Genomic DNA, 20,809 nt, shown 5'->3' with positions numbered 1-20,809 from the left:
ATCTTACTGAGTGCTGTGGTTTCTTTTTTCTCTTCTACTGTTCCTGCGTGTCATTGTAGACGTTACTTTATAACCGCCTCTCATTGCTGCGTTTAACACATGCTGCCTGTTAAAGCCCACCCCTATTTCAAGACTATTGGCTGACGATTCGTTTTACTAAAAACCGCTGGTATTTATTGGGTGGCTTGTAGTAACGTACCCAGGTTGGGTTTGAGCCTTAGCATGTGCTAAAGTCCCTGCTCCTCCTCCCGCGGCACAGCGGCCCTGTAACGTGGAGACTGTGTTTGCCTCGCTGAGTCAGATGAGTACCTCTAAAAATGCGATTGGATGAATGCGATCAATCGCGTAAACAAAGAACAATTTACGATTGGTGCGTTGGCTTAAAGGCGTGGCTTCTGGCAACGCGACCCGGAAATGAGGGGAAACGTTTGTAGCGGGTTCGACTTTAGGCTGGGATCAGGCGTAGGATGGGTAAATATGTCTGAATTAACTTACTCGTTATGATGCAGCGAGAACTCAGATTCAGTGCCCTTTCCTCTAAAATGTGTTCATGCTCAATTCCGTGCAAAAAAAGCAAGAATCGTCTCTTTCTATCGCGGCGTAGTTGTTTATTTGTCTCAAAAGACAACGTGTGAATTATCTCATATCTTAATTTGTAATCGTTTCTGCAGTGTTAAAACATACAAGCTGTATGGATGTTGTCTCAGCTACAGCGATATAAATGAACAACGTCGTTATACAACTGTCATAACGCTATTTGCCGGGGGCAAACATCGCGTGTAGTTTGTGCTAAAATAGGTCCTTAACCCGGTTTAAAGACTTGTTGTCTGGTCGATGTGATTGATTTTGTGGAGTATCCTCTGCTGTCGCAGAAACGTTCTCTGCTTTTTTTTCCATCTGTCCTTTTCTGGGTTCATCCTGGAAACAGCTTGTTTCGTTCATGCTTTATCACAACTCTGCAAATCTCGCAGTGACCTGTATGTAAAATGGAGATCCATGCGCTTCATTATGGAGGTCGATGTATGGATTTTTAAAATTAAGATTGCAAAATGTTATCGGATGAAATCGGAGCAGCTGATTGCTTTGCATTTGATTGGGGTGTAAGTGGCCTGTAAGTGGGCCACAGTGCGTGCGCATTTAAAATAATACGCGAAGTCAAAGTGGAGTATGATGTCCGGGCCAATGGTCGGGTTTTTCTTTAATGTAGCGCTTCGAAGAATACGTATTTGAAAGTTAATTTGCATATGGATGTGTTTATTTGCTTAGCCAGTGTTTAGGAAATAACCTCTTGCAACTTTTTCAATTGTTTCAAATGTCTGTGCTTCAAATTTTGAATGTGTTGCTGATATATATATATTAAAAAAGGGCGTAACACTTAAAGGAAGCACTTTACAACAGTAAAGTGTTGTGATGTCAGTCGAGGTGAATTAGACTTACACGTCCTTTTAAAACGCGTTTTTGTTCAGGTAACGTGAACACCTTAAAATGCTGTAATGTCAACAAATGTGACCTCACAGTTTTGTCATTTATTAACTGTTCTTTCCAGTCATTCTTGCTGCCTCAGCCTTTAAATGTTTTATGAGTTTTTAAGTTGTTTTCCTGCAAACTTCTGTACTGATTACTTATACAGGCTTTGCATCTTTCACCTTCATACTCGCAAAATCAATTAATTCTCTTAAATAATTTATGTTCTGTGCAAACTACATTAAGGAAAAGCCCATATCTTTGTGTCAGACTGACTTTAAAGGCTGCTGCTCAGACATTAACTTTGCCTAAGCGCGAGCTCTTACAATTCTTCGGTGATTAGGGAAATAGGACTGCCTTGGTAAAGCATTAGGTTAAAGCGTGACAGCACAGGGAATGGCTCGGACCTCCAGTACATTTACAGACATTCATATTTTATGATGCAGCCTTGCCACAATTAGTGTAGTCACATGGTGAGTAATTTTACCAACCTTTTAATTCCATTTCAGGATGATGTCACCTAAGAAGTTTTGAACTGACTGCTTGATCAGTTCATTATGAAATTGATATGCTTCTTGGCTCTGGGGTGGATTAAATGTTTCGTGCATAAAAAAGAAAAGTGCTTCAGCTGAAGTAGTCATGAATCCACATCTCTAGCATTGAGGTAAATCTGTTTGTTGCAGATTGAAAGTCATAATATTACTAATTGGCAGAATCTACAGGTCAAATGCAAAGAAATAAAGTGTGATGCAACCACCAGCATTTCATGACATATGCAAATTGCGGTAACATCAGCCCAGCTGACAGTATCTGCTCTTAATTTTGCGAAGGTCTTCGAATACATTTTCTTCTCACACTCAATCTCGCATATATGGCTTCTTCAGAGAAACGGGTTGTGTATTCAGCTGAGATGCCCTCACTTACACCAAAGGTCACAAAGGCCTTAAGGTGCAACTGAAGCCACGATCAAGGAAATGTGGGCGAACCCCCCCCCCCCCCCCCTGCAGATTCCTAAGAGGCCTTTAGCTGTAGGAGTGCGGTGGCTCCGCTGTGATGCCGAGACTCAAGGTCACACTGTTAGTGGCCTTATCGGGTGCAGAACCGCGGGCTCCAGCCCAGTGTCGGCTGCCTGGGGGAGGAATGCTTTATGACCTGCGCTGGTGCCAGTCATTTGTCATGTAATGCCAGTTGTCAGGGCCCCAACGTGACTAGTAGAACCTAATATATGTGTTCCTCATCCATTTTGTTGCCTGGTAATGGGATCCATTTGCTCCAAATTCAGCGTTTTTTTGGGGGCAATTTGTCTGTCAGAGCGGAGTTGATTCTGCATCACAAATGCTAGTGTACTTCCTGCACTCAAACATACAATTGATAAATCTGCTGTATGAAAAAATAGCTTATGAATAGCATTTCATCTGGTCTGTCCGTAAAGGAAAGCAGACTGCAGACTTTGCAAACGTATCTAAAAATAAGGCTGATTGTGGATTGGGGGGGGTTCTTCCAAACTAGCTTATATCTTCTCCAGCTGTATATAAGATGTCATGCCCAGCTTCACTGGGCCCATTTTCTTCAGTGCTAATCCGTGGGAGCGCGACAGAGTTGCATGGTCAGTGGCCATATGTATCATGGCTTCCTGCATGTAGGACAGCTCCTCTGATTACAATAGAGGTAAACACATCTATTGATTTACAAATTTTGACGATTAGATAAGAACACATAGATTTCCCGCTCTCTGGCTGCAGTCCAGTAAATTCAAACGCTTAATTTTTATAGGCAGCACACATTGACAAAAGTGTCTAGTTGTTATATATTTGGCAACTGCTTTGAGTCTGAGGGAACATGTCAATAGTAATCCTGGTATTGATAGCAAGCCTGTAGGAGATGTTACTCACCTCAGCTAACATCCATGTGATCTTCTAAATCATAATTACATTAATATTGACAGGCTCTTGACAATAGTCACATTACTATTGATAGGTTGCTGTCAATAGTATGTTCTCAAATATAACATATTCATTCATAACTTGTAAACTGCTCGATAAAAGCCTTTGAAAAGAATATGGAGACTCTGGGAGCTCCCCTGAGTGCCCTGCCGCTCCTCCTTACCCCACGCGCCCGAGCGGTGCAGCGCACAGTAGGCAGAGCCAGCCGGCTCCTGAAGAGCGCAGTAAACCAGCGCATGTATAAAACATGGCAGCTGCTTATACTGTATGTTAAGGTTGAGTGCAGGCCATCTTAAGAAAATACAAGGCTGCGCCGTGCTTGAGCCCGAGCTTCCTCTCACTTTATTCACCTGCCTCACTGATATGCTCCACTTTTTTTTTTCTTCCTTTCCCCATTTCACTTTCATACAGGCCATCATCCTTTCCACCCAGCTGTCATGAACACATCACGGACGCACGAATGTATTAGCACCAAATGAACCTAAATGATTCACTTTTTTTTTTTTTTTTGGGAAAATTGAAGACGCGTCTAAGATTTTTTATAAGCCAGTTTATTTCTGAGATTGTCCAAATCCGGCCCGCTAATGCACAGAAAGGCTAAGAGGTGGCCACCATTGGCACTGGCCCTCATTTTTTAACCAGTGCATTTAAGGAGATAAGCTGCGCCCAATACAAACGTATTCCGTGAAAAATTGCCAAACATCACAGTTCTTAGATCCCATATAAAAGCCATCAAAGTAAAGTAGTTCCACATGGTGGATGTTTACTGCCTTGCCAAGCCTGTGCTGTTGGAATAATCTCCTCTGATGTGATTTGTCCACAGACCGAATCTCCAGAGGGGACAGTATAAGACCTCCTGTGCCTCTGCCCTGCGCTGCTTAAAGGGAATTTAGGATGGGTTTTACATGTGAAAAGTGATTTCAAGTGAAATGCAAAAATGCATAACCGTTTGCTTCTTGTGCTTCCAGCCGGCGCCAGCGGTGAGGCCGAGGCCAGCCAAGGCCCTTTATCTCCTGTCCTGAGGATCAGTCAGCTGGACGCTTTTGAACTGGACGCCGCCCTGGAGCAACTTGTCTGGGCACAGTTCTCCCGCTGCTTCCAGCACCTGCGGCCGGGTTTGCTGACCCCCGGCGAGCCGGAGCTGAGGGCCCTGCTGCAGCTGCTCATCTGGAGCTTCACTGTCTACTCCAACAGTGCCACTGTGGGCCAGACCCTGCTCCACATCCGCTACCGCAGTACTCTCGTCCCGGGCCCCCACCCCGGGCCCATGAGCCGGCAGCAGAAGCTGTGGTATGCACTCCTGACCGTGGGTGGTAGGTGGGTGAGAGAGCGCCTGCCCACCCTCCTTCTGGGCCATGCCCCCGACCTGGGCATGCAGCGGGCTCGCGGCGCCCTCGCCATCGTGGGCGGCATGACAAAGGCGTCCGGCCTGCTCAACTTCCTGCTGTTCCTGCGCAGTGGCACCTTCCCCACACTGACGGAGAGGCTGCTGGGAGTGGAGCCTGTGCATAGCCAGCCGCAAGGCCCACGCCACCTCAATTTCAGCTACATGAACCGTGAGCTGCTCTGGCATGGCTTCGCAGAGTTTCTCATCTTCCTGCTGCCGCTGGTGAGCGCCAGCAGGCTGAGAGCAGCAGCAGCGACGCTCTTCGCCATTCCGGCCGCGGCGGGCAGGGGCAGAGACGTGGGCGGTGCCACAGAGTGCGCAGTGTGCAGGGAGTGGCCCACTATGCCCCATTCTATTGGTTGTGGACACGTGTTCTGCTATTACTGCGTGAAGAGCCACACCATCAGAGACGTGTTCTTCACCTGCCCCAAGTGCGGCGCGGAGGTGGCGACTCTGGAGCCGGTCAAGCTCCAGATAGAACTCACCGAAATGCATCCAAACTACGAATAAGCTCCTGGTTGAGTCGCAGAGCTTTTTTGGAGCTCATCAGTAGTACAAATGTGAATTTTTGTTTCTGTTTTCTCTTTATACAGATTGGCTGATGAAAGATTGTAGCTAGTGGCTCGGCTGAAGTGAGAGCATTTGTTGCTATGAAATATGCAAGATTTTGTACAAAGACTGACTAGAGACAAACTTAATTATGTGTAATTTTTGAATCAACATTGTTCATGCCTCTAATTTTATTCCCCCTCATTAAAGTTTGATGGAGACAGAGTATCAGAGGTCCACTTTTCTGCATTGGTGGGTAGAGCAGTGAGTGAATGAATAAACATCAAAACAACCCACTTCTCAACGGCTGGCACGTTCCAATTCCCCCGCCCCCTAAGAAATGCAAAATTTGCACAAGATCAAGGAGAAACCGGGGGTGGGGAGGGGGTGTTCAGATTGACAGACATCCCATCATAATCTCCTTGGCCCTTCTTAAGTCTGTAGTAAACTGTAACAAACCCTGGTAGGTCTGTGCAAGTTTGAGGCATATTATGCGCTAATCCTAATAATAGCCACAGCAATAGTGATTTTCTTGTGCGCTAACCATGTCTGAAGAGCCACGCCTCAGGCGAGGTCCACGCGAGCAGGCTTGTGTCTGCTGGAAAGTCCCGCCTTTTTTGATTGCATGACCTTAATTGCTGGATTTGGAGGCAATCAATCATGGCTCTGGGCGTGATGGGCCCCTGTGGTTTGTTTGTTTGTTTGTTTTCCTGCATCTCTAAAATCACTCCGCTGACGTTTTTCTTTGTCAGTGAGAATTTGCAGCTGGTTTTGCCGGACGCTTGGCCCAGACGGTCGAGGAAACCCGGCAGTGTAGCCAGTGTTTGCCTGGGTGTGTTTGCACGGACAACAGCTTAACCCACAGCTCTGGCAGTAGCGTCCGTTGTTTGTTTGTTTGTGTGCGTGTTTTCAGGTGGCAATAACTCAAATGCAGAACACAAGCCTTGGGTTGTCTTGCACCACTGGTCTTTAGTCACATTGCAACTAGTCTGAGTATCGCCTCTTAGTCATATTTACATGTGAGGCATGCAGCACAGTATGTTTCAATAGCTCTTCTTATAGGTGGTTTACCATAGTAATGAGCCTTGCCTTCAGGACGCATCTTTAATACACACAGAGATTATGGAGATGTGCACTTGAAGCTGCGCACATTACGCTAACGTGCATTTATTTGACTGCAACATGAAAGGATTACTGTGATTCAGCCCTCATAAGATGAATCGCAAATGTCTTTGACATTTCATTTTCTTTTGAGCAGTGGATGTACACATGCCAGTTAACTTTTGATGCCTGATTACACAATGACTGATATTTTATGTGTATGCGTTTCTGTATGTGTTTGTGTGCGTGTGTGTGTGTGTGTGAGTGTGTGTCTGTATGTGCGTGGGCTGATGTGGACACTAGATGAGGCTATAAATACAGTGACTAAGACAGGGGGCCTTTTCACTGGATCAGGTTATCTAGGAATAAGTTTTCCTTCCTGCACTTTGCTTCTCATAAATTTCATTCATTTGCTCCACTGTACCACCTCCCTGCTGGCTATGAAAACTGTACACTGTGACACCATTTACTTTGCAAATTGCCCCTGTGCTTTCTCCATGCAGGTGCACAAAGAATGGTAGTACAGTAGACACATTCCTGACCAGATTCCCGCTTTGATGGGTGATTCGGTTCATTACTGCCTACATTCCAGATCTTTTGATGTTGGTCACTGGTTTCTCTTATTTCTCTTATTAATGAGGGTAAAAGTAAAGAGTTTTTAGTCCTAGTAATGATGGCACTTTGCTTGTGTAACCATTCATAGTTTAATGGAATTGTGCTCTTGCATACGCTGAAAAATAAATCCGAAGGCCTTGCTTGTTACCTAGTGTTTTCTGCAGTATATGGACCAGCCTGGATCCTGCAGTATATTACTTGTAGTCGGACCGTTGAAGCACAATATATTCTTAGCAAAACTTCATGCCATTTAAACACCAAATTCCTTAATTACTTAGAATTACATAAATTGACTAATGTAAGTTAGGGTTAGGGTTAGGGTTAGGGTTATCATATAATCATGATATAATATAATCATGAAGAATTTTCACTTTCTTTGCTGGAATTTTAGATGGAATTTCACTGTTAGTATATCACAACATATTTTCATATATTTATAACATTAGTATATCAAAGTCCATATAGAGGACAATAGTAACAAAAAACACACACCAACAGATTAACATACCAACAGACAAGGTATGCATATACAATAATATGGAAAGCAATCAAATAATATTTTTTTAGATTTCAGTTACAACAATCTATTTACCTCAAAGTAATATACTAAATATTTATTTCAATTGCAGTGCATTCTCTAAACACATAATGTTGCTTTGACAAATACACATTAACTGTGTTTTTTTTCCCACTTGTAGTGTAGAGAGTTTGCAGGAGTCTAGCCCCAGATTGTGTAGCCAAATATATTTTGAATATAACCAATTGGACACAGCTTACGATTTGTAGAATTCTACTACTGTTTATTATAAATAGTTTGAATAGATAGATAATAGCACAATTAGCGATTAACAAAACATTTTGCCAGATAAATCTGTGTGTATTTGTTCATGTATGGTTTTGTCTGAGAATGCATGTGTGCATGCTAGTTTGCCGAAGGGAAAATCCATTAAAAATACAAATGCTTCATCTGGTTTAAAAGTCAAAGAAAGTCTTTTCTTTATGACATTTTCCTTGGACTCAAAAGGCAAGTTCATAGCTAATAGTAACTTTTTAACAACCCCCAGACATATTTGTCAACAGTGGCCAATTATCTCTATTTCATTACTGTTTGAAGTGATTTTGAGATCTAAGGAGAGTATGTGGTCAATCAGTGCAGGGAACATTTTCCATTTTCTGACACTGGCTTTTACCTTCATTTTTGTATTTTATGTTCTAGTTCAACGAAGTAACTCACTTTACATGCCCATATAACATTACAACACTGTGTAACCTTTTAAAAAAACTCATATAAAGAAGCACAGACAACTGACCTGCACATTTTTATTTGGACAAGTACATGAATATATGTCAGTTTGACTTTTGCCGTGTCAATATGAATTGAGTGGGTCTGTCCTGCACATTATCTGCTGGTGTCTGCAGGCGACAGACACACACGCCTCTGCTGACTGTTACAAAGAGAAGCTGCTTTTCTGTGGGGAGGAGCCAGTACCTGCATGAACAGAAGCTCCTGTCGCTATTGGCTGAGCTGAAGCCCGAGTGGCTTAGAGAGCAGGAAGATGACTGTCAGGAGTTAGGGTGGGGATTTGGGGCTGGTCTGCTCAGTAATGAGCCCGAGGAGAGGTGGGTATACAGCCAGGGCCTGGACAGCCCTTTTACTGGGGTCTAATGCACACAAAATTGCAAATAATCTACTGCCATCCTTCCAGATGGCCCCTTTGAATTTTCTGAGGCTTAGGACATCTCTGGGTGCTTTGGAAGTTTTGATAACTTTGGCAAATTTGATTGGAACCGTGTGTGCAGAAGAACGCACAGGGCATTGCTCTGGAGATGTTTAACTCAGGCCCTGGTGTAACGCCATCTCAGGGAAATTCAAGAGGAGCCCAAGTGGCCTCAAAATGCAGCACTAGGTACAGACCATGCACTGTATCAGTTCATTTAATTCACAATATGGGAGGTAATGACTAGTTACACTAATGATATTTGGTCTACTTTTGTTGTGATAGAAAATAGCTATGCACAACTGTACATTTTTACAAACAGAGCAGCCTAATACAGGGATTATTTTTCTAATTATGTGTGTGATCGTGTTTTTTGTTTGTTTGTTTGTGCATTGTTTTCTGTGCCTTTGTAAATTATATCAAGGAAGATTAATGATTGATTACAGTGAAAAATTCATGAATGGTGCTCATATGTGAAAACCATGCATCTACAGCATAGAGCTGCAAATTAGTGGAGACAATAGAAGGTGATGATATTACAGCTTTGTGGGTTTCCATCTCAGTCTTAGCTGAAAAAGCCTAACCCACGGTTCACCCGAAACATAATGACAGCACACCGCTGGATGTTTTAGCACTGGATCTTCAGCTCGCCGAGAAAATCATCTTCCTGTTTCCATGGAAACCATACTGCGAAGGTGCCCGCTTGTGAACTCCTGCTGGAAATCAGTGAACCACACGTGTCTGCGAAGATTAACCTGAGCAACCAAATTTGTTCTGTTTGCAAATTTACCCCAACCACCCACCCCCACCCCAGAAAACATGGACATCCTGCTCACTTTGAGATGTGGGGAAATTGATTTTCGCATGCCTCTTCTTCATCGTGTGAGGAGGAGATGATTTTCTTATAGTGGAAAAGAGACACTTGTCCAGCCTTCTCCTGCTCATCTGATGCCTCATACATCACGCATTTCATCGTCATTTTCTGTTGACTGAACTCAGCAAGAAATTCGACAAGGAACATGAATTCTGAAGAGAGAGCCCTGAAATTATTGGCCTCGCCTGCCAAAATGATGTTTTGTCTGAAACAAAGCTGAACCCGTGTGATCAGACAGTAAAGAATCGTGCCCATTTTCATTTCTGGGAGGCATCGTGATCATTTTGACGAGGTAGAAGATAAGAACACCTTTTGCACGCTTCCCAGCCCGAAGCCCATGGTATCAGGAAGGCATTATGAATACACCTATATGAAAGTCAAATCTGAGAATCTTTTAATCTTCCAAGCGTAGACTTGTCCTTTAGTGAGTGGTGACATTGCACTTGTGTGAGGGCCGCCCACCCTTGATATTCTCTGGTTGATTGCTTTCGATGCACCACAGCTGTACCCACCGCCCAATAACCAAGTGCTTCGACAAGAAGAAAATACATAAACATTTTGTGCATTTAGTATTATTTTCCTGAAAAAAGAAAGGCAAAATAGTTAAATAGCATTTCATTTACATTTCATTTTTATTTTACTTGATATATTTACATTTATAACGTGAATTATGTTATACATTCACACACACACGTTTCATGGACATAGTGTAACAATTTTGTTTTATTAATGTAATAATATATTTTAATAAAGGACATTTAAAAACACTACAAAATACACAAAAATAAAAAATATTTGGCTTATTACAACATACTTCCAAAGACATACTGTACTACTCAAAAGTGCATACGTTGGATATTGATGAAACAGTGGTTTTTAGTAATATATTGACAGCCATTGGTGCAGGATTCTTGGAGAGCTGTATGCTGTATCCTTGCATGTATTTATGTATTTATCTATTGAGGCGCGGGCACCGTGACCCGGAGCTTCGCGCCGGGCGGCTCGGGGGCCGGGATTCCCCCGGGGGCTCTCATCTTTTACTGTGCCATGACAGAAAATGGAGGCTGTGAGCGCAGAGTGCTGCATTAAAAACCCTTTACCCGCCCGTGATTTATAGCCGCCCGCTTGGCCAAGCCTACCGCGTCGCACCGCCGCTCCAGCCAGGAACCATTTGTGAAGTTCAGCTCGGCGAGCCGAGCGCTTCATCAAAGTGGGGGGGGAACGAAGGCCCCCGACTTCTGCGCAAGACGCTTCGCGTATCTGGCGGTTTTGCATTTTAATAGTTATTTTCACCTATTCAGATGGAATGCAATGGCGGCTGAGTGGGCCCCGCCTCTCCGCCACCAGACCGGGGGGAGACGAAGTGCCGCAATTACCGGATTTCCCCTCGCCAGCTCCTACTGGCCCTGCCGATGAATATTTGAATAGGACAGTGGGCTGAACCGAAGAAGAGGACCCACGCTTGTCATTATGCGACTGTGACTAGGGGAGTTTCGGTTAAGCAGCGATGATGGGTAGAGTGCTCTCCTGAGAAAGCCCCGCCCTTTGTCCTTCAAACGGGCCGAGCCTTAATAGCAATATTCATTCGTTCACTCCTGCAGAATTAATCTGCTCTTTCCTGCTCGCGTTGCTGCGGGGATGTTAATCGCACCTTTAAAGGCTGCCCAGACATGCAAGCTTCTTTTTTTTAAGGCATCATTTATGAAAGTGATTTTGGTGTTTAAAATATTGTTTTTAAATTGACATGGTAACCCTCAAATCAGCATTAAGAACAATTCTTGTTTTATTTAAAGATCTCAACTGCATTGTCTAAATGTTTCCAAAGGATTTTGTTATTCAGACGGTACCTTTCGGTAAGCAAAACAGCACCAGCTGATGCAGTAATGTTTGAGACGGTCTAGGAACAGCATTGGCAAACCGGCCAGTAGGGAACAGGAGCTGCTTCTTCGCTTGCTGTCCACCCCCCTGTCGCTGTAGGACAGCAGTGGAAATGAACTCTCCAGGACCTCCGTGGTGACAGTGTCGGTATTCACCATGGGAGTGGCCCTCTGGAGAGTACCACCGCATAACACCAGGGCTTCCTCTCCTTCGGAGCACCGCGCACACGGCCACCAGGCGCAGACTCACAGAGAGGAGGGCAGGGCAATGGAATTGTGCCAGGTGTTCAGCTTGCCCGGGCTCTAAATCTATCAGAGGCAGCATGGAGGGAGGTCAGGCAGAAAGCCAGCCTCTCCTCCAAGGAGTTTGGAGCAGGCAATCGACCATTTGGTGGATGATGCGTGGGGTTATGGGCAAGTAAGTGAGGACGGCACATGCCCCTTAAATGTCGTAGGCAGCCATCTCGGGGCTTTAAATAGAGACTTTGAAGAGAGATGCGTGTGAAGCAGCAGTGTGGTCATAAAGGGGAGTGGCTTGAACTGGAGGCTTTCATGGCAGTACCCGGATGACGCCCGGACGACACCATCTGCATTTGTAGGTCAGAGCGCACCTTTTAGACCAAGAAGTACAGTTTAATTTTACAACGCCTAAAATAGACTGGTTCAGACTTGCTGGACAAGTTCCTGAGACAAAGGCACGGTGTCAGACAGTTTGCCAGTGTCCCTTGTACTCTAATATTGTCTCTCCTATTGTCTTCCCCTTTGTCTTCCTGTCTTAGTGGTGCTGTTTCATTGCACAGAACAGAGTGGCACAGTCATCTGGGGCTAATAATTCACTTCTCAAATGCTGGCCTCTAGATTACATCTCGAGCAGCTTAAAGTGTATTTTCCAATAAACAGCTCATAAAAATGCATTGTAAAAGGCACGAACAGGCCTCTGCTGTCTCAGGCAGACAGCGATCTATCGGGCATGCAGAGAACGCCAATTTTTACTCCTTACACTCAGAATTTTTGACCTCTACAGATGCTGACCTTTCAGATGCTGAAGTACAGCAGAACTGAGGTGGAGCACAGTTTGCTTTGCATTCTGGAGCTGATAGAGTATTTGATTTATGTATGTATGTATGTATGTATGTATGTATGTATGTATGTATTTCATGCCAGTGCTTCATTCATTGGGCCACAAAGAGTTCTAGCTATAATATTTAAAAAAAAAAAAAAAAAAAGAAATCAAGTGCAGTTTGCATTTAGGCCAGTTTCATTTTTCGGAGGACCTTTTATTTTTTCCACCACTGAGTCCAAACTGCACTATTGTCAGAGAACAAAGACTGCTCTAGCAGACTATGTTAATGACGTTCACACAGAGAAATGACAACATAATTACACTGTCCTTCTGCCCAACATGTGATTAAATGAACAATGGCATTTGTCTGCAAGGTACGACATTCGCTTATTTCTTAGTCACATGCTTGTGTGTATTTGGGTGGCACATGAACACACACACTGTGAGACAGAGAGAAAGAGAGAGCGAGAGAGGAAAAAGAAAGAACTGGAGAGTGGAGTGGACCTGTGAGCAGTGTATACTGGGATTATTTATGAATATGCAGGCTTGATGTCGAAATGATTGGGTTTTATTTAATGGTGCTGCTAGCTGTAATGCCAACTTTCTTTATGAAGGGTATGAGCTCCACCCATTTCCCCACTCATAATGATGAGGCAGTAATAGTGCCCATTGCAGCATCTCAAGCAGTATATACAAATTACACTCTGATATGCATTTAATGTGCATATAGCTATTGTCTCAATTCATAAGCCTCGGTGTGTAGTCTAGAATCCACAATTAAAGTTTGGTCAGATTTAATGATTACAATAGACTTTTATTTATTTCATATCAAGGTTCCTTGCTAAATAAATATCCCGTTGCCTAACTCAGAACTCAGGGGAAATTATGTTTGACAATAGACAGTGCTGTCTGCGCCTCAGCCACCGAGTCCAACCTGATCCGTATACTCTAGCCACACCGTCCCTCACATCTCAGAGGGCCCAATCGCATGGGAGGCAGCATCGAGCTGGGAAATGGCTGTAATCAGAGGCCCGTGTTTGGAAATCAGAAGGCTTTTTGTGATGCGGCGTGCGCTCCATTTGCATGTCTTTGTAAACACTGGCGGGAAGATAGAGAGCCTCGGCTCTTCCCGATAAGGTAAAGCAAGCAAGCTTCCTTGAGCTTTTCTGGCATACAAGTGGGTTGTTCTACACCTTTTCCAATGAATAAATGCATTACCCCCCCCCCCCCCCCCAAAGAAAGCTGCATGTATATGTGGAAGGCTCTGATAGTTATTACAAACGTGGGATATGCTTGAGACAGAGTTGGTGCACAGCGTCTGGGGATGTTGGGAGATGTGCTGGCTTTACTTTGTCTCTCAAAACTCATACAATAAAGAGAAAAAAATACATTCATTAATAAGAATAAATAGCTGTGCTAACACTGTAATTCCCATATACAATGAAAAATACTGAAGACAGAAACATTTATAAAAAGAAGCCATGTGTTGCTACAAAAAGAGAAGGGAAACAGAAAAGGGAACGAAGATACAATCAAACAGCAGCAGATAACTTCACGCGCACACGCGCACACCCCATTTCAGGCTTGTGCTCCAGTCTGCTGGAGTCTGCTACAGCATGCAGTCTCTCAGGCTTGTGCTTTAAAGGACAGCAGGATGAGGTCTGGGCGCCGGCACACCTTTCCCTCACTCGCTCCTGACGCATCGCACAGCAGTCAGGCACTTGTAAAAATCCCAACCTGGAACGCTCTCCAAATGTGAAGCAGAGTTATAAAACCACCGTGTTTACTCCGGTTGCCATGGCTTCGTTTCCAGTCTAAGAAACAATTAAATCTGTGCATTGTCGAGCGTCTGATAAATAAAACATGAGATTTAGGATTTGGAGTTGCTTGACTTGAGTAAAGGTGTGAATGAATATCTGGTGTGGAGCTCACATGACTGGGGTCAGAGGTCAAGCACTAGGTACACTAAGTCATGCCTTCATGATCCTCAGGTGGACATATGAATGCTTCTCCTGTTCATCAGAGTGTACAGGGAATTAGACTGATTCACAGCAAAAGCTAGTTTTGATTTGCAACTGCATGATATTGTTTGTCTGCTGGTGGGAAGCCACTAATCCAGCTTGTAGTACTTGTTGTATTTCCATGGTAGTGGGTTTGAGCTTAATTAGGTTCGCATGGTCAACATGAGATGTGAATGTCATGTGCTTTTTGTTGTGCAGTTTTTGACTTGACTACAGAACGCAAGTGAATCGATTTTCAGAAAATGACTTGTTCCCGCACATGGAACAATATGCTCTTCATCTGCAGGAGAGCTGACTGCTCGCGTGTCTCCTTTCAGACACTTCTACATCCGTCCGACCAGCATTACCATGACATGCACAGGCTTGTACACAATATTCTTGGAAAAAAAGGTTTGGCATTGCTCCTGCACGGTGGAATAATACAGCTTCATTGAAGCATCTCGCAGATGTGTGTCTGACCCTTTGAGCATGCTCAGTGTAATTCAAACATGTCCGTAGCAGATGCGCTGACAAAGTCGGCCGCTATTTCAGCCTACAAAAGGAATGTGCACCACCCACCTGTATTTTGTCACCTATAGGAAGTGAACACAGCCCACATACTCCCATTCAAAGCTATTTCAGAGAATGCTACAACTGCATGTTAAGACCCTCACCCGGAATAGAAAAGCAAATCTTTTTACATTTTACATATACATTAACACAGAGCATTAAATAAAAAAGACTGATTCAGTATATTTCTACAAAGAAAGTGCACACACCTGCACAGCCTCCACCAAAACCTTCATCCCGAACCATTTGGGGTATGCGGTTTTCCGAACATATTGGAAAACATAACAGAACAATCAGACTGGGAAGTCCCGGTGGGGAAGAAGCATCCTCCTCCTTGTGCATTTATTCCAGCGGTGTAGCACTGTGACTTATTTTGATCTTCTCCCAGCTTTCATTCCTGAGATACGCAGCTCTGTTGACTACATAGCCTATGGTGGATATTGGCAATATTATGAGTGTATCACTCTCAATGCAATACTTCCTCCTGTATCACACATACACACATATGCATGGGTGTGTGTGTGTGTGTGTGTGTGTGTGTATGGTACATGAGAAATTATTGCATTGTGAGTGAGATACACTCATATATGTACTGCCCCTCATGCTTTCTGATTTATTCCTTAATTCATTGTTTGAGGTCAGTGAGAATTGTTATTTTAACATTTTTATTCAAGAATTATGAATGTTAATACAACCTAAATTCATATACATTTTATAACCAGAAGAAAAATATTAACAGATACATAGACCTCTCACACACCGGCCACTTCCTCTCACACACGCACTCACAAATTCCTGTCAGTCACGGCCCTAGTCCGTGTTTAAACCCCACAGGTGCGCCAGCTCTTCACATCGTAGCCTGCTGTGGACTATTCGCCTAGTCCCTCACAGAATGTCGTGCTTGTATTTGTTCTCTCCATTTTCACCTATCAAGGCATTCTTATTTTGCCAATGAAATGTTGCCTTATTCTAGAAACTTACATCTTGCTCTTGCACACAAAATGCATTTCATTTGATTATTTATTAACTAACCACATAGGACACCTCGTTTTAATATGTCAACAAATAATTACAGTTTCAATTACTTTTATATTATGTTATGTGATACTTAACAGCATATTTGGGTCTACAATCTACTCAGATAATCTGCATCCACAATTATTCTATAAATAAAACAGTTTCTGAAGAGACACAGTCATAAATAACAAATAGTTATTTTGTGCTCAGGTGCACCATTGTAAATGAAACACAGGTGTTTGGAACAGGGTAAGTTTATGAATCAAACTCTAGAATCCAGAATAGCTCTTATGATTGGTGGTGAGAGATTAAAATGAGGTCAATGTATTTCTGCAAAACAATTCCTAAATCTCATCTTTTAGGTGGAATGATGTGTTTTTTCCCACTTTTTGGCACTTGTATGATAACGAATAATTCATCTGTGGTCTATGATTCATAAAGTACATTTGCTGGCACCAATGAGTTGGTGATCTCATTTCTGTACCTAGGATATAAATTAGGTGCTCCAGATGTTGCATATCATACCATAGAACAGGCTTCCAAAATATACCCATCACGCATTATGTACACCTTATTTGTTTGAATATAACAAATGTAATCTGTTTCTACACATTGCATGTTATTTTCTGTATATTCATCCTTATATTGTTCATTCTTATATCACTTTCTGAAATCAGTTTAAAAAAATAATAGTTCATATTTGCTGCAAATGTAGTCATTATTTCTAAGTGACATGTGGTATTGTTTTTTTGGTTGTTAGCACGGAGGGTCTTGCTGGTCTGGCCTTGAAGAAGAAATCTACTTTTACATAGCCTTCAGCTAATGGATTTTCTCAGGATAATACAATGTTTGGGACAGTGAATTGGGGATTAGGCAGGAATGATACATTCCCACGTGCAGAATTTAATTAGAACTGGATCTGTTTAAATGAAAGGCCTGGGTTCAGGGAGCTAAATGCAAGAATTAGTATTCCACACATGGGATTCCAACGGCAAGAGGAAAAAAAAAATCCAATGCAATCACTCTTCATTTACTTGACTACCGTAGACCTGACGAACGCTGAGAGACAATATCAACAATATGTCAATAGGCATTAACAAGCAAGACACATGGGCTGGGGATTACATTAGTTTTGTTAACTGTATAAGCTCCATCATTAAACTATGATGACTGTTCAATATGTACAGGTTAATTATCCGTTTTTCTACAAGAACAAATGCCTTACTGATTGATTCATTCGAAGAAAAAAACAATGCACAAGACCTTTTTTGATGATCTCCATTTCTGTTGACCACAATAGAGCATAAGAAAACCTTCGAAAGTCTTAATGTATGACCCTTTCTTCTTTACTGAAATGACAACAGCCTTAAATCAAAAACATCTGAAAAGAAATAATACCACACTAGAAAAAGGGAATGTTAACCATCATTCTGGCCCAAAACCTAAAAATGACCTGCCAGAATCTGCATCTTACAGATAAAACATATTTTTAGTGACAACTATCTGTTTTGAGTAGCATTTACAAGTACAGGTGTCCAAATATCCCATGCTGGTCAGACAAACAGTCAGTGTCTGTGGAGGCCCCCTTTACCGCTCCTCGGGGGATTAAATTCAGATGTCTTTTCTCACTTTGGGGCCGAACAATAGAACAATCAGACAAGACCCACTGCACAGGATACATACGGAGCTACTGGGATGGGATCCTGGGTCTAAAATGTCAGCAAACAACTATGGAAAGGCAGGAGGGGAGTTTTCACAGCATCAGGAGAACACAGAGCTGAAATGCCGCTCACTATTGTTCCCACAAAGGTCAAGTCCTATCCAGTCACAGAATATGGGAGACTCTCAAACTGAACAGGGGAAATGTATACTTTGGGGAAGAATAACAGGGATGATGTCCAAATGGCCTGCAACCTGCTCTGCCCCAATTTCTGAAAATGAGCTATGTGGGAAAATGGCGATGGAAAAAAGGCAAGAAAAAAAAACACACACACACACACACACACACACACACACACACACACACACACACACACACACACACACACACACACACACACCTTCTGAGTAAAATAAATGGGACTTGGTATATTTACCTTGGTATATTTCCACAAAAAGTCCAAATTTAAATATTTAGTACAACAAAAACTTTTTCATTTATGCACAAAATACACTTTTATGTCTTGTAAAATGGACATATCTATTTTTAAAACAGTCAAATATATTAATTAACATTAATTGATCAATTGGTTGTTTTATGATGACATGGCTTTTTCAATTGATAAGAAAAAAAAAAGGTTTTTCCCCTCCTTGACAGGTGCTGGTTCAGTAGCTAACAAATCTATGACACTTCTCTGAATAATCCACTGGCAGAGGAGGATTTTAGCAAAAAACCTGCACAAAGACACTTGAGATTAGTCGACACTTTTAAAGATAATCCAGGGTATGTAGATAAAGACAGATTACAACTAAATAACACATCAAAAGGGATACACTGAAAAATAAAAAATGTTTCCTGCATGACTTTCCATCCCATAATGAGTAGTGGACTGCCGAGAGGGAAATTTCAGAGTTGCAGATGAAATGTTTTTACTATTCTTCCCATGTTGAACATCTTTTGGCTATACAGCTCATCTTATTGTGTACTGATGTTGGCATGATGTTTAGTGTAAAGTGATATTGAGTAAGTTCTATGCAAATGAGAGCAAGATAATTATACCACAAAGACAGAAGTATGCGTTTTATACCACACCCAGAAATGGTTTGCAGATACAGTTTTTAATGTATCACAACAATGAGCAACAAACATACTTGATGAACTATTTCCAGAAGTTGTTCAAATACCATCTACAATAAACGTCATTTCAACTATGACAACAGGTCTGTGACAAAATAAAAAAAGTTTCAAAACCATGTTATTACCGTAATACGGTACAGCTGAAACCTCAAACATTACAGTAACAAAAACTAATGAGACTACTCTCTATATATAAAACATCAATAACATTTTTGGTTTAGTTTATTTAAAGTTTTAGCCATAGGGGCTTCTTTTTTATTAAAACCTCGGGGTGCATTTCCTGTGTTACCCAGGCGTTGAGAGTACATATTGTGAAGAATATGATTGATGATCCCTTTGATATCCAGAAGAACAATCCTAATTTCGACCTTTAGAAGGTGTCCACTTATGCTTCACGCTATCCATCCATAAAAAGGTTGTTTTTTTGTTTGTTTTTTGTTTTCTTGTTGTTTTTTTTTGTTTTTGTTTTGTTTTTTTTTTTTTTTTTGGCTGCTGTGCAGTTGCAACGTTTATGTACAGTTATATTGTTGGACCATCCTTGGTTAGTTTTTTTTTTTTTTAATTTGCTTTACCAGTCCTTTGTGTGGGAAGCATTCTGGTCCAGGCTAACACGTTAGCGCAAGGTGCTAGCCGACAGCTCAGTCTTGTAATGCTGTTCCACAGTCAGGAAAAGGCCAAAGCATGTTCTAAAGCCTTTAGAATCAGGACAGTCGCTTATGGTTTTGGACAGAGGCAGGATTGCACCTTTGGAGGCCAAGATGTCTCTTATGAAACACAATCAAAAAGTGTCTTCAGGATTAAAATAAATGTTAAAATACTAAAAATCTAAATAAGAACATTAAAAAGTTCACATAAGAGAATTAAAAACCGTGACATTTGCCTTTTAACTTTAACAAAAAAAAACAAAAAACAAAAAAACACCTGTACAATAATAAAAACAAAATGAAATGTTACTTGATTTCATCGTTTGAAACAATTTTTAAGCATGATTTGATTTAACCTGTCAAACAGTTGCATTACATGCTACTTGTTCATCTCAGAATAGGAATACCAAAAGCAATACATTTTTGCATTTCTTCATATTAATAAATTTTTACCATGCACAGCCAACTACGAATATGTACAACAGCTTAGCGTTCTTTGTTCACAAGCCTTTTACTTTCATACAAACAGCCTTCTGTTACTTTGGAATGAATCACATTATCCTACTTTACCAAACAAGAAAGTGATTCGTAAAAATTTAACACCCTTGACAGCTTTCACATTCTTTAAGTTCCACAGAAAAAGGAAAAGAAACAATAAGTAACCAAAAAAAAAAAAAAATAAAGGAAAAGAAAAAGGAAAAGAGCAAAGCAAAGCAGTTCAGGATTCAGTACTCAGTTCAGGATTCAGTACTCAGTATGGTAGGAAGCTGAGAATTTATGGCAAGCAAATTAACATTACACAGTAGCAGCAAAACGTTGTTATAATACTTCGTAATGCATATATGACTAAAATATGACAGAAAATAAGATGGTCAGTTGTATGACAGAACAGAAGTGCCCAAAGTACAATGGAAATAACATAACCTATGCACTAAATGGCAGTGTATAGGGGTAACACTGTATTCACTCCTACAAGTACGGGGAAAACTTTTCATTATACAAAACAAATGCTTTGTCCCCATTTTTTAAAGCAGCTTTCTTGCTTACAAGAAGCAAATGTTCATACCGTTTTTAAAATATTTTGTCCAACTTGCACTTTAACAGTTTCAAGTATACAGTACTACTTTCATGGATGCACCAATTGATAAATAGGTCTGGATTGTTAGGCATCAGACTTCTAACAAATGTGG

The 20,809-nt window shown here is 41.8% G+C and overlaps 2 protein-coding genes across 2 annotated transcripts in view; one reads left to right on the top strand and one right to left on the bottom strand.

Moving 5' to 3' along the window:
- Window positions 1-223: 223 nt before the first annotated feature.
- On the top strand, window positions 224-7,206 carry pex2 (peroxisomal biogenesis factor 2). The gene is made up of 2 exons (XM_027004444.2): window positions 224-471; window positions 4,376-7,206. Exons 1-2 carry the CDS (start codon window positions 468-470, stop codon window positions 5,302-5,304), a joined length of 933 nt encoding a protein of 310 aa, XP_026860245.2. The 5' UTR covers window positions 224-467; the 3' UTR covers window positions 5,305-7,206.
- Window positions 7,207-18,937: 11,731 nt separating this feature from the next.
- The window catches only part of zfhx4 (zinc finger homeobox 4), a 21,047-nt gene continuing 19,175 nt past the window's right edge, over window positions 18,938-20,809 (bottom strand). Inside the window, exon 7 of the mRNA XM_027004424.2 lies at window positions 18,938-20,809. This exon is cut by the window's right edge and continues 2,479 nt beyond it. The gene's annotated coding sequence lies outside the window, so the exon portion shown is untranslated.

Source organism: Electrophorus electricus, chromosome 5, assembly GCF_013358815.1.
Source record: "Electrophorus electricus isolate fEleEle1 chromosome 5, fEleEle1.pri, whole genome shotgun sequence".
NCBI lineage: Eukaryota > Metazoa > Chordata > Actinopteri > Gymnotiformes > Gymnotidae > Electrophorus > Electrophorus electricus.
Note: the sequence above shows the minus strand (reverse complement) of the source record. Positions and strands in the feature narration are given on the sequence as shown.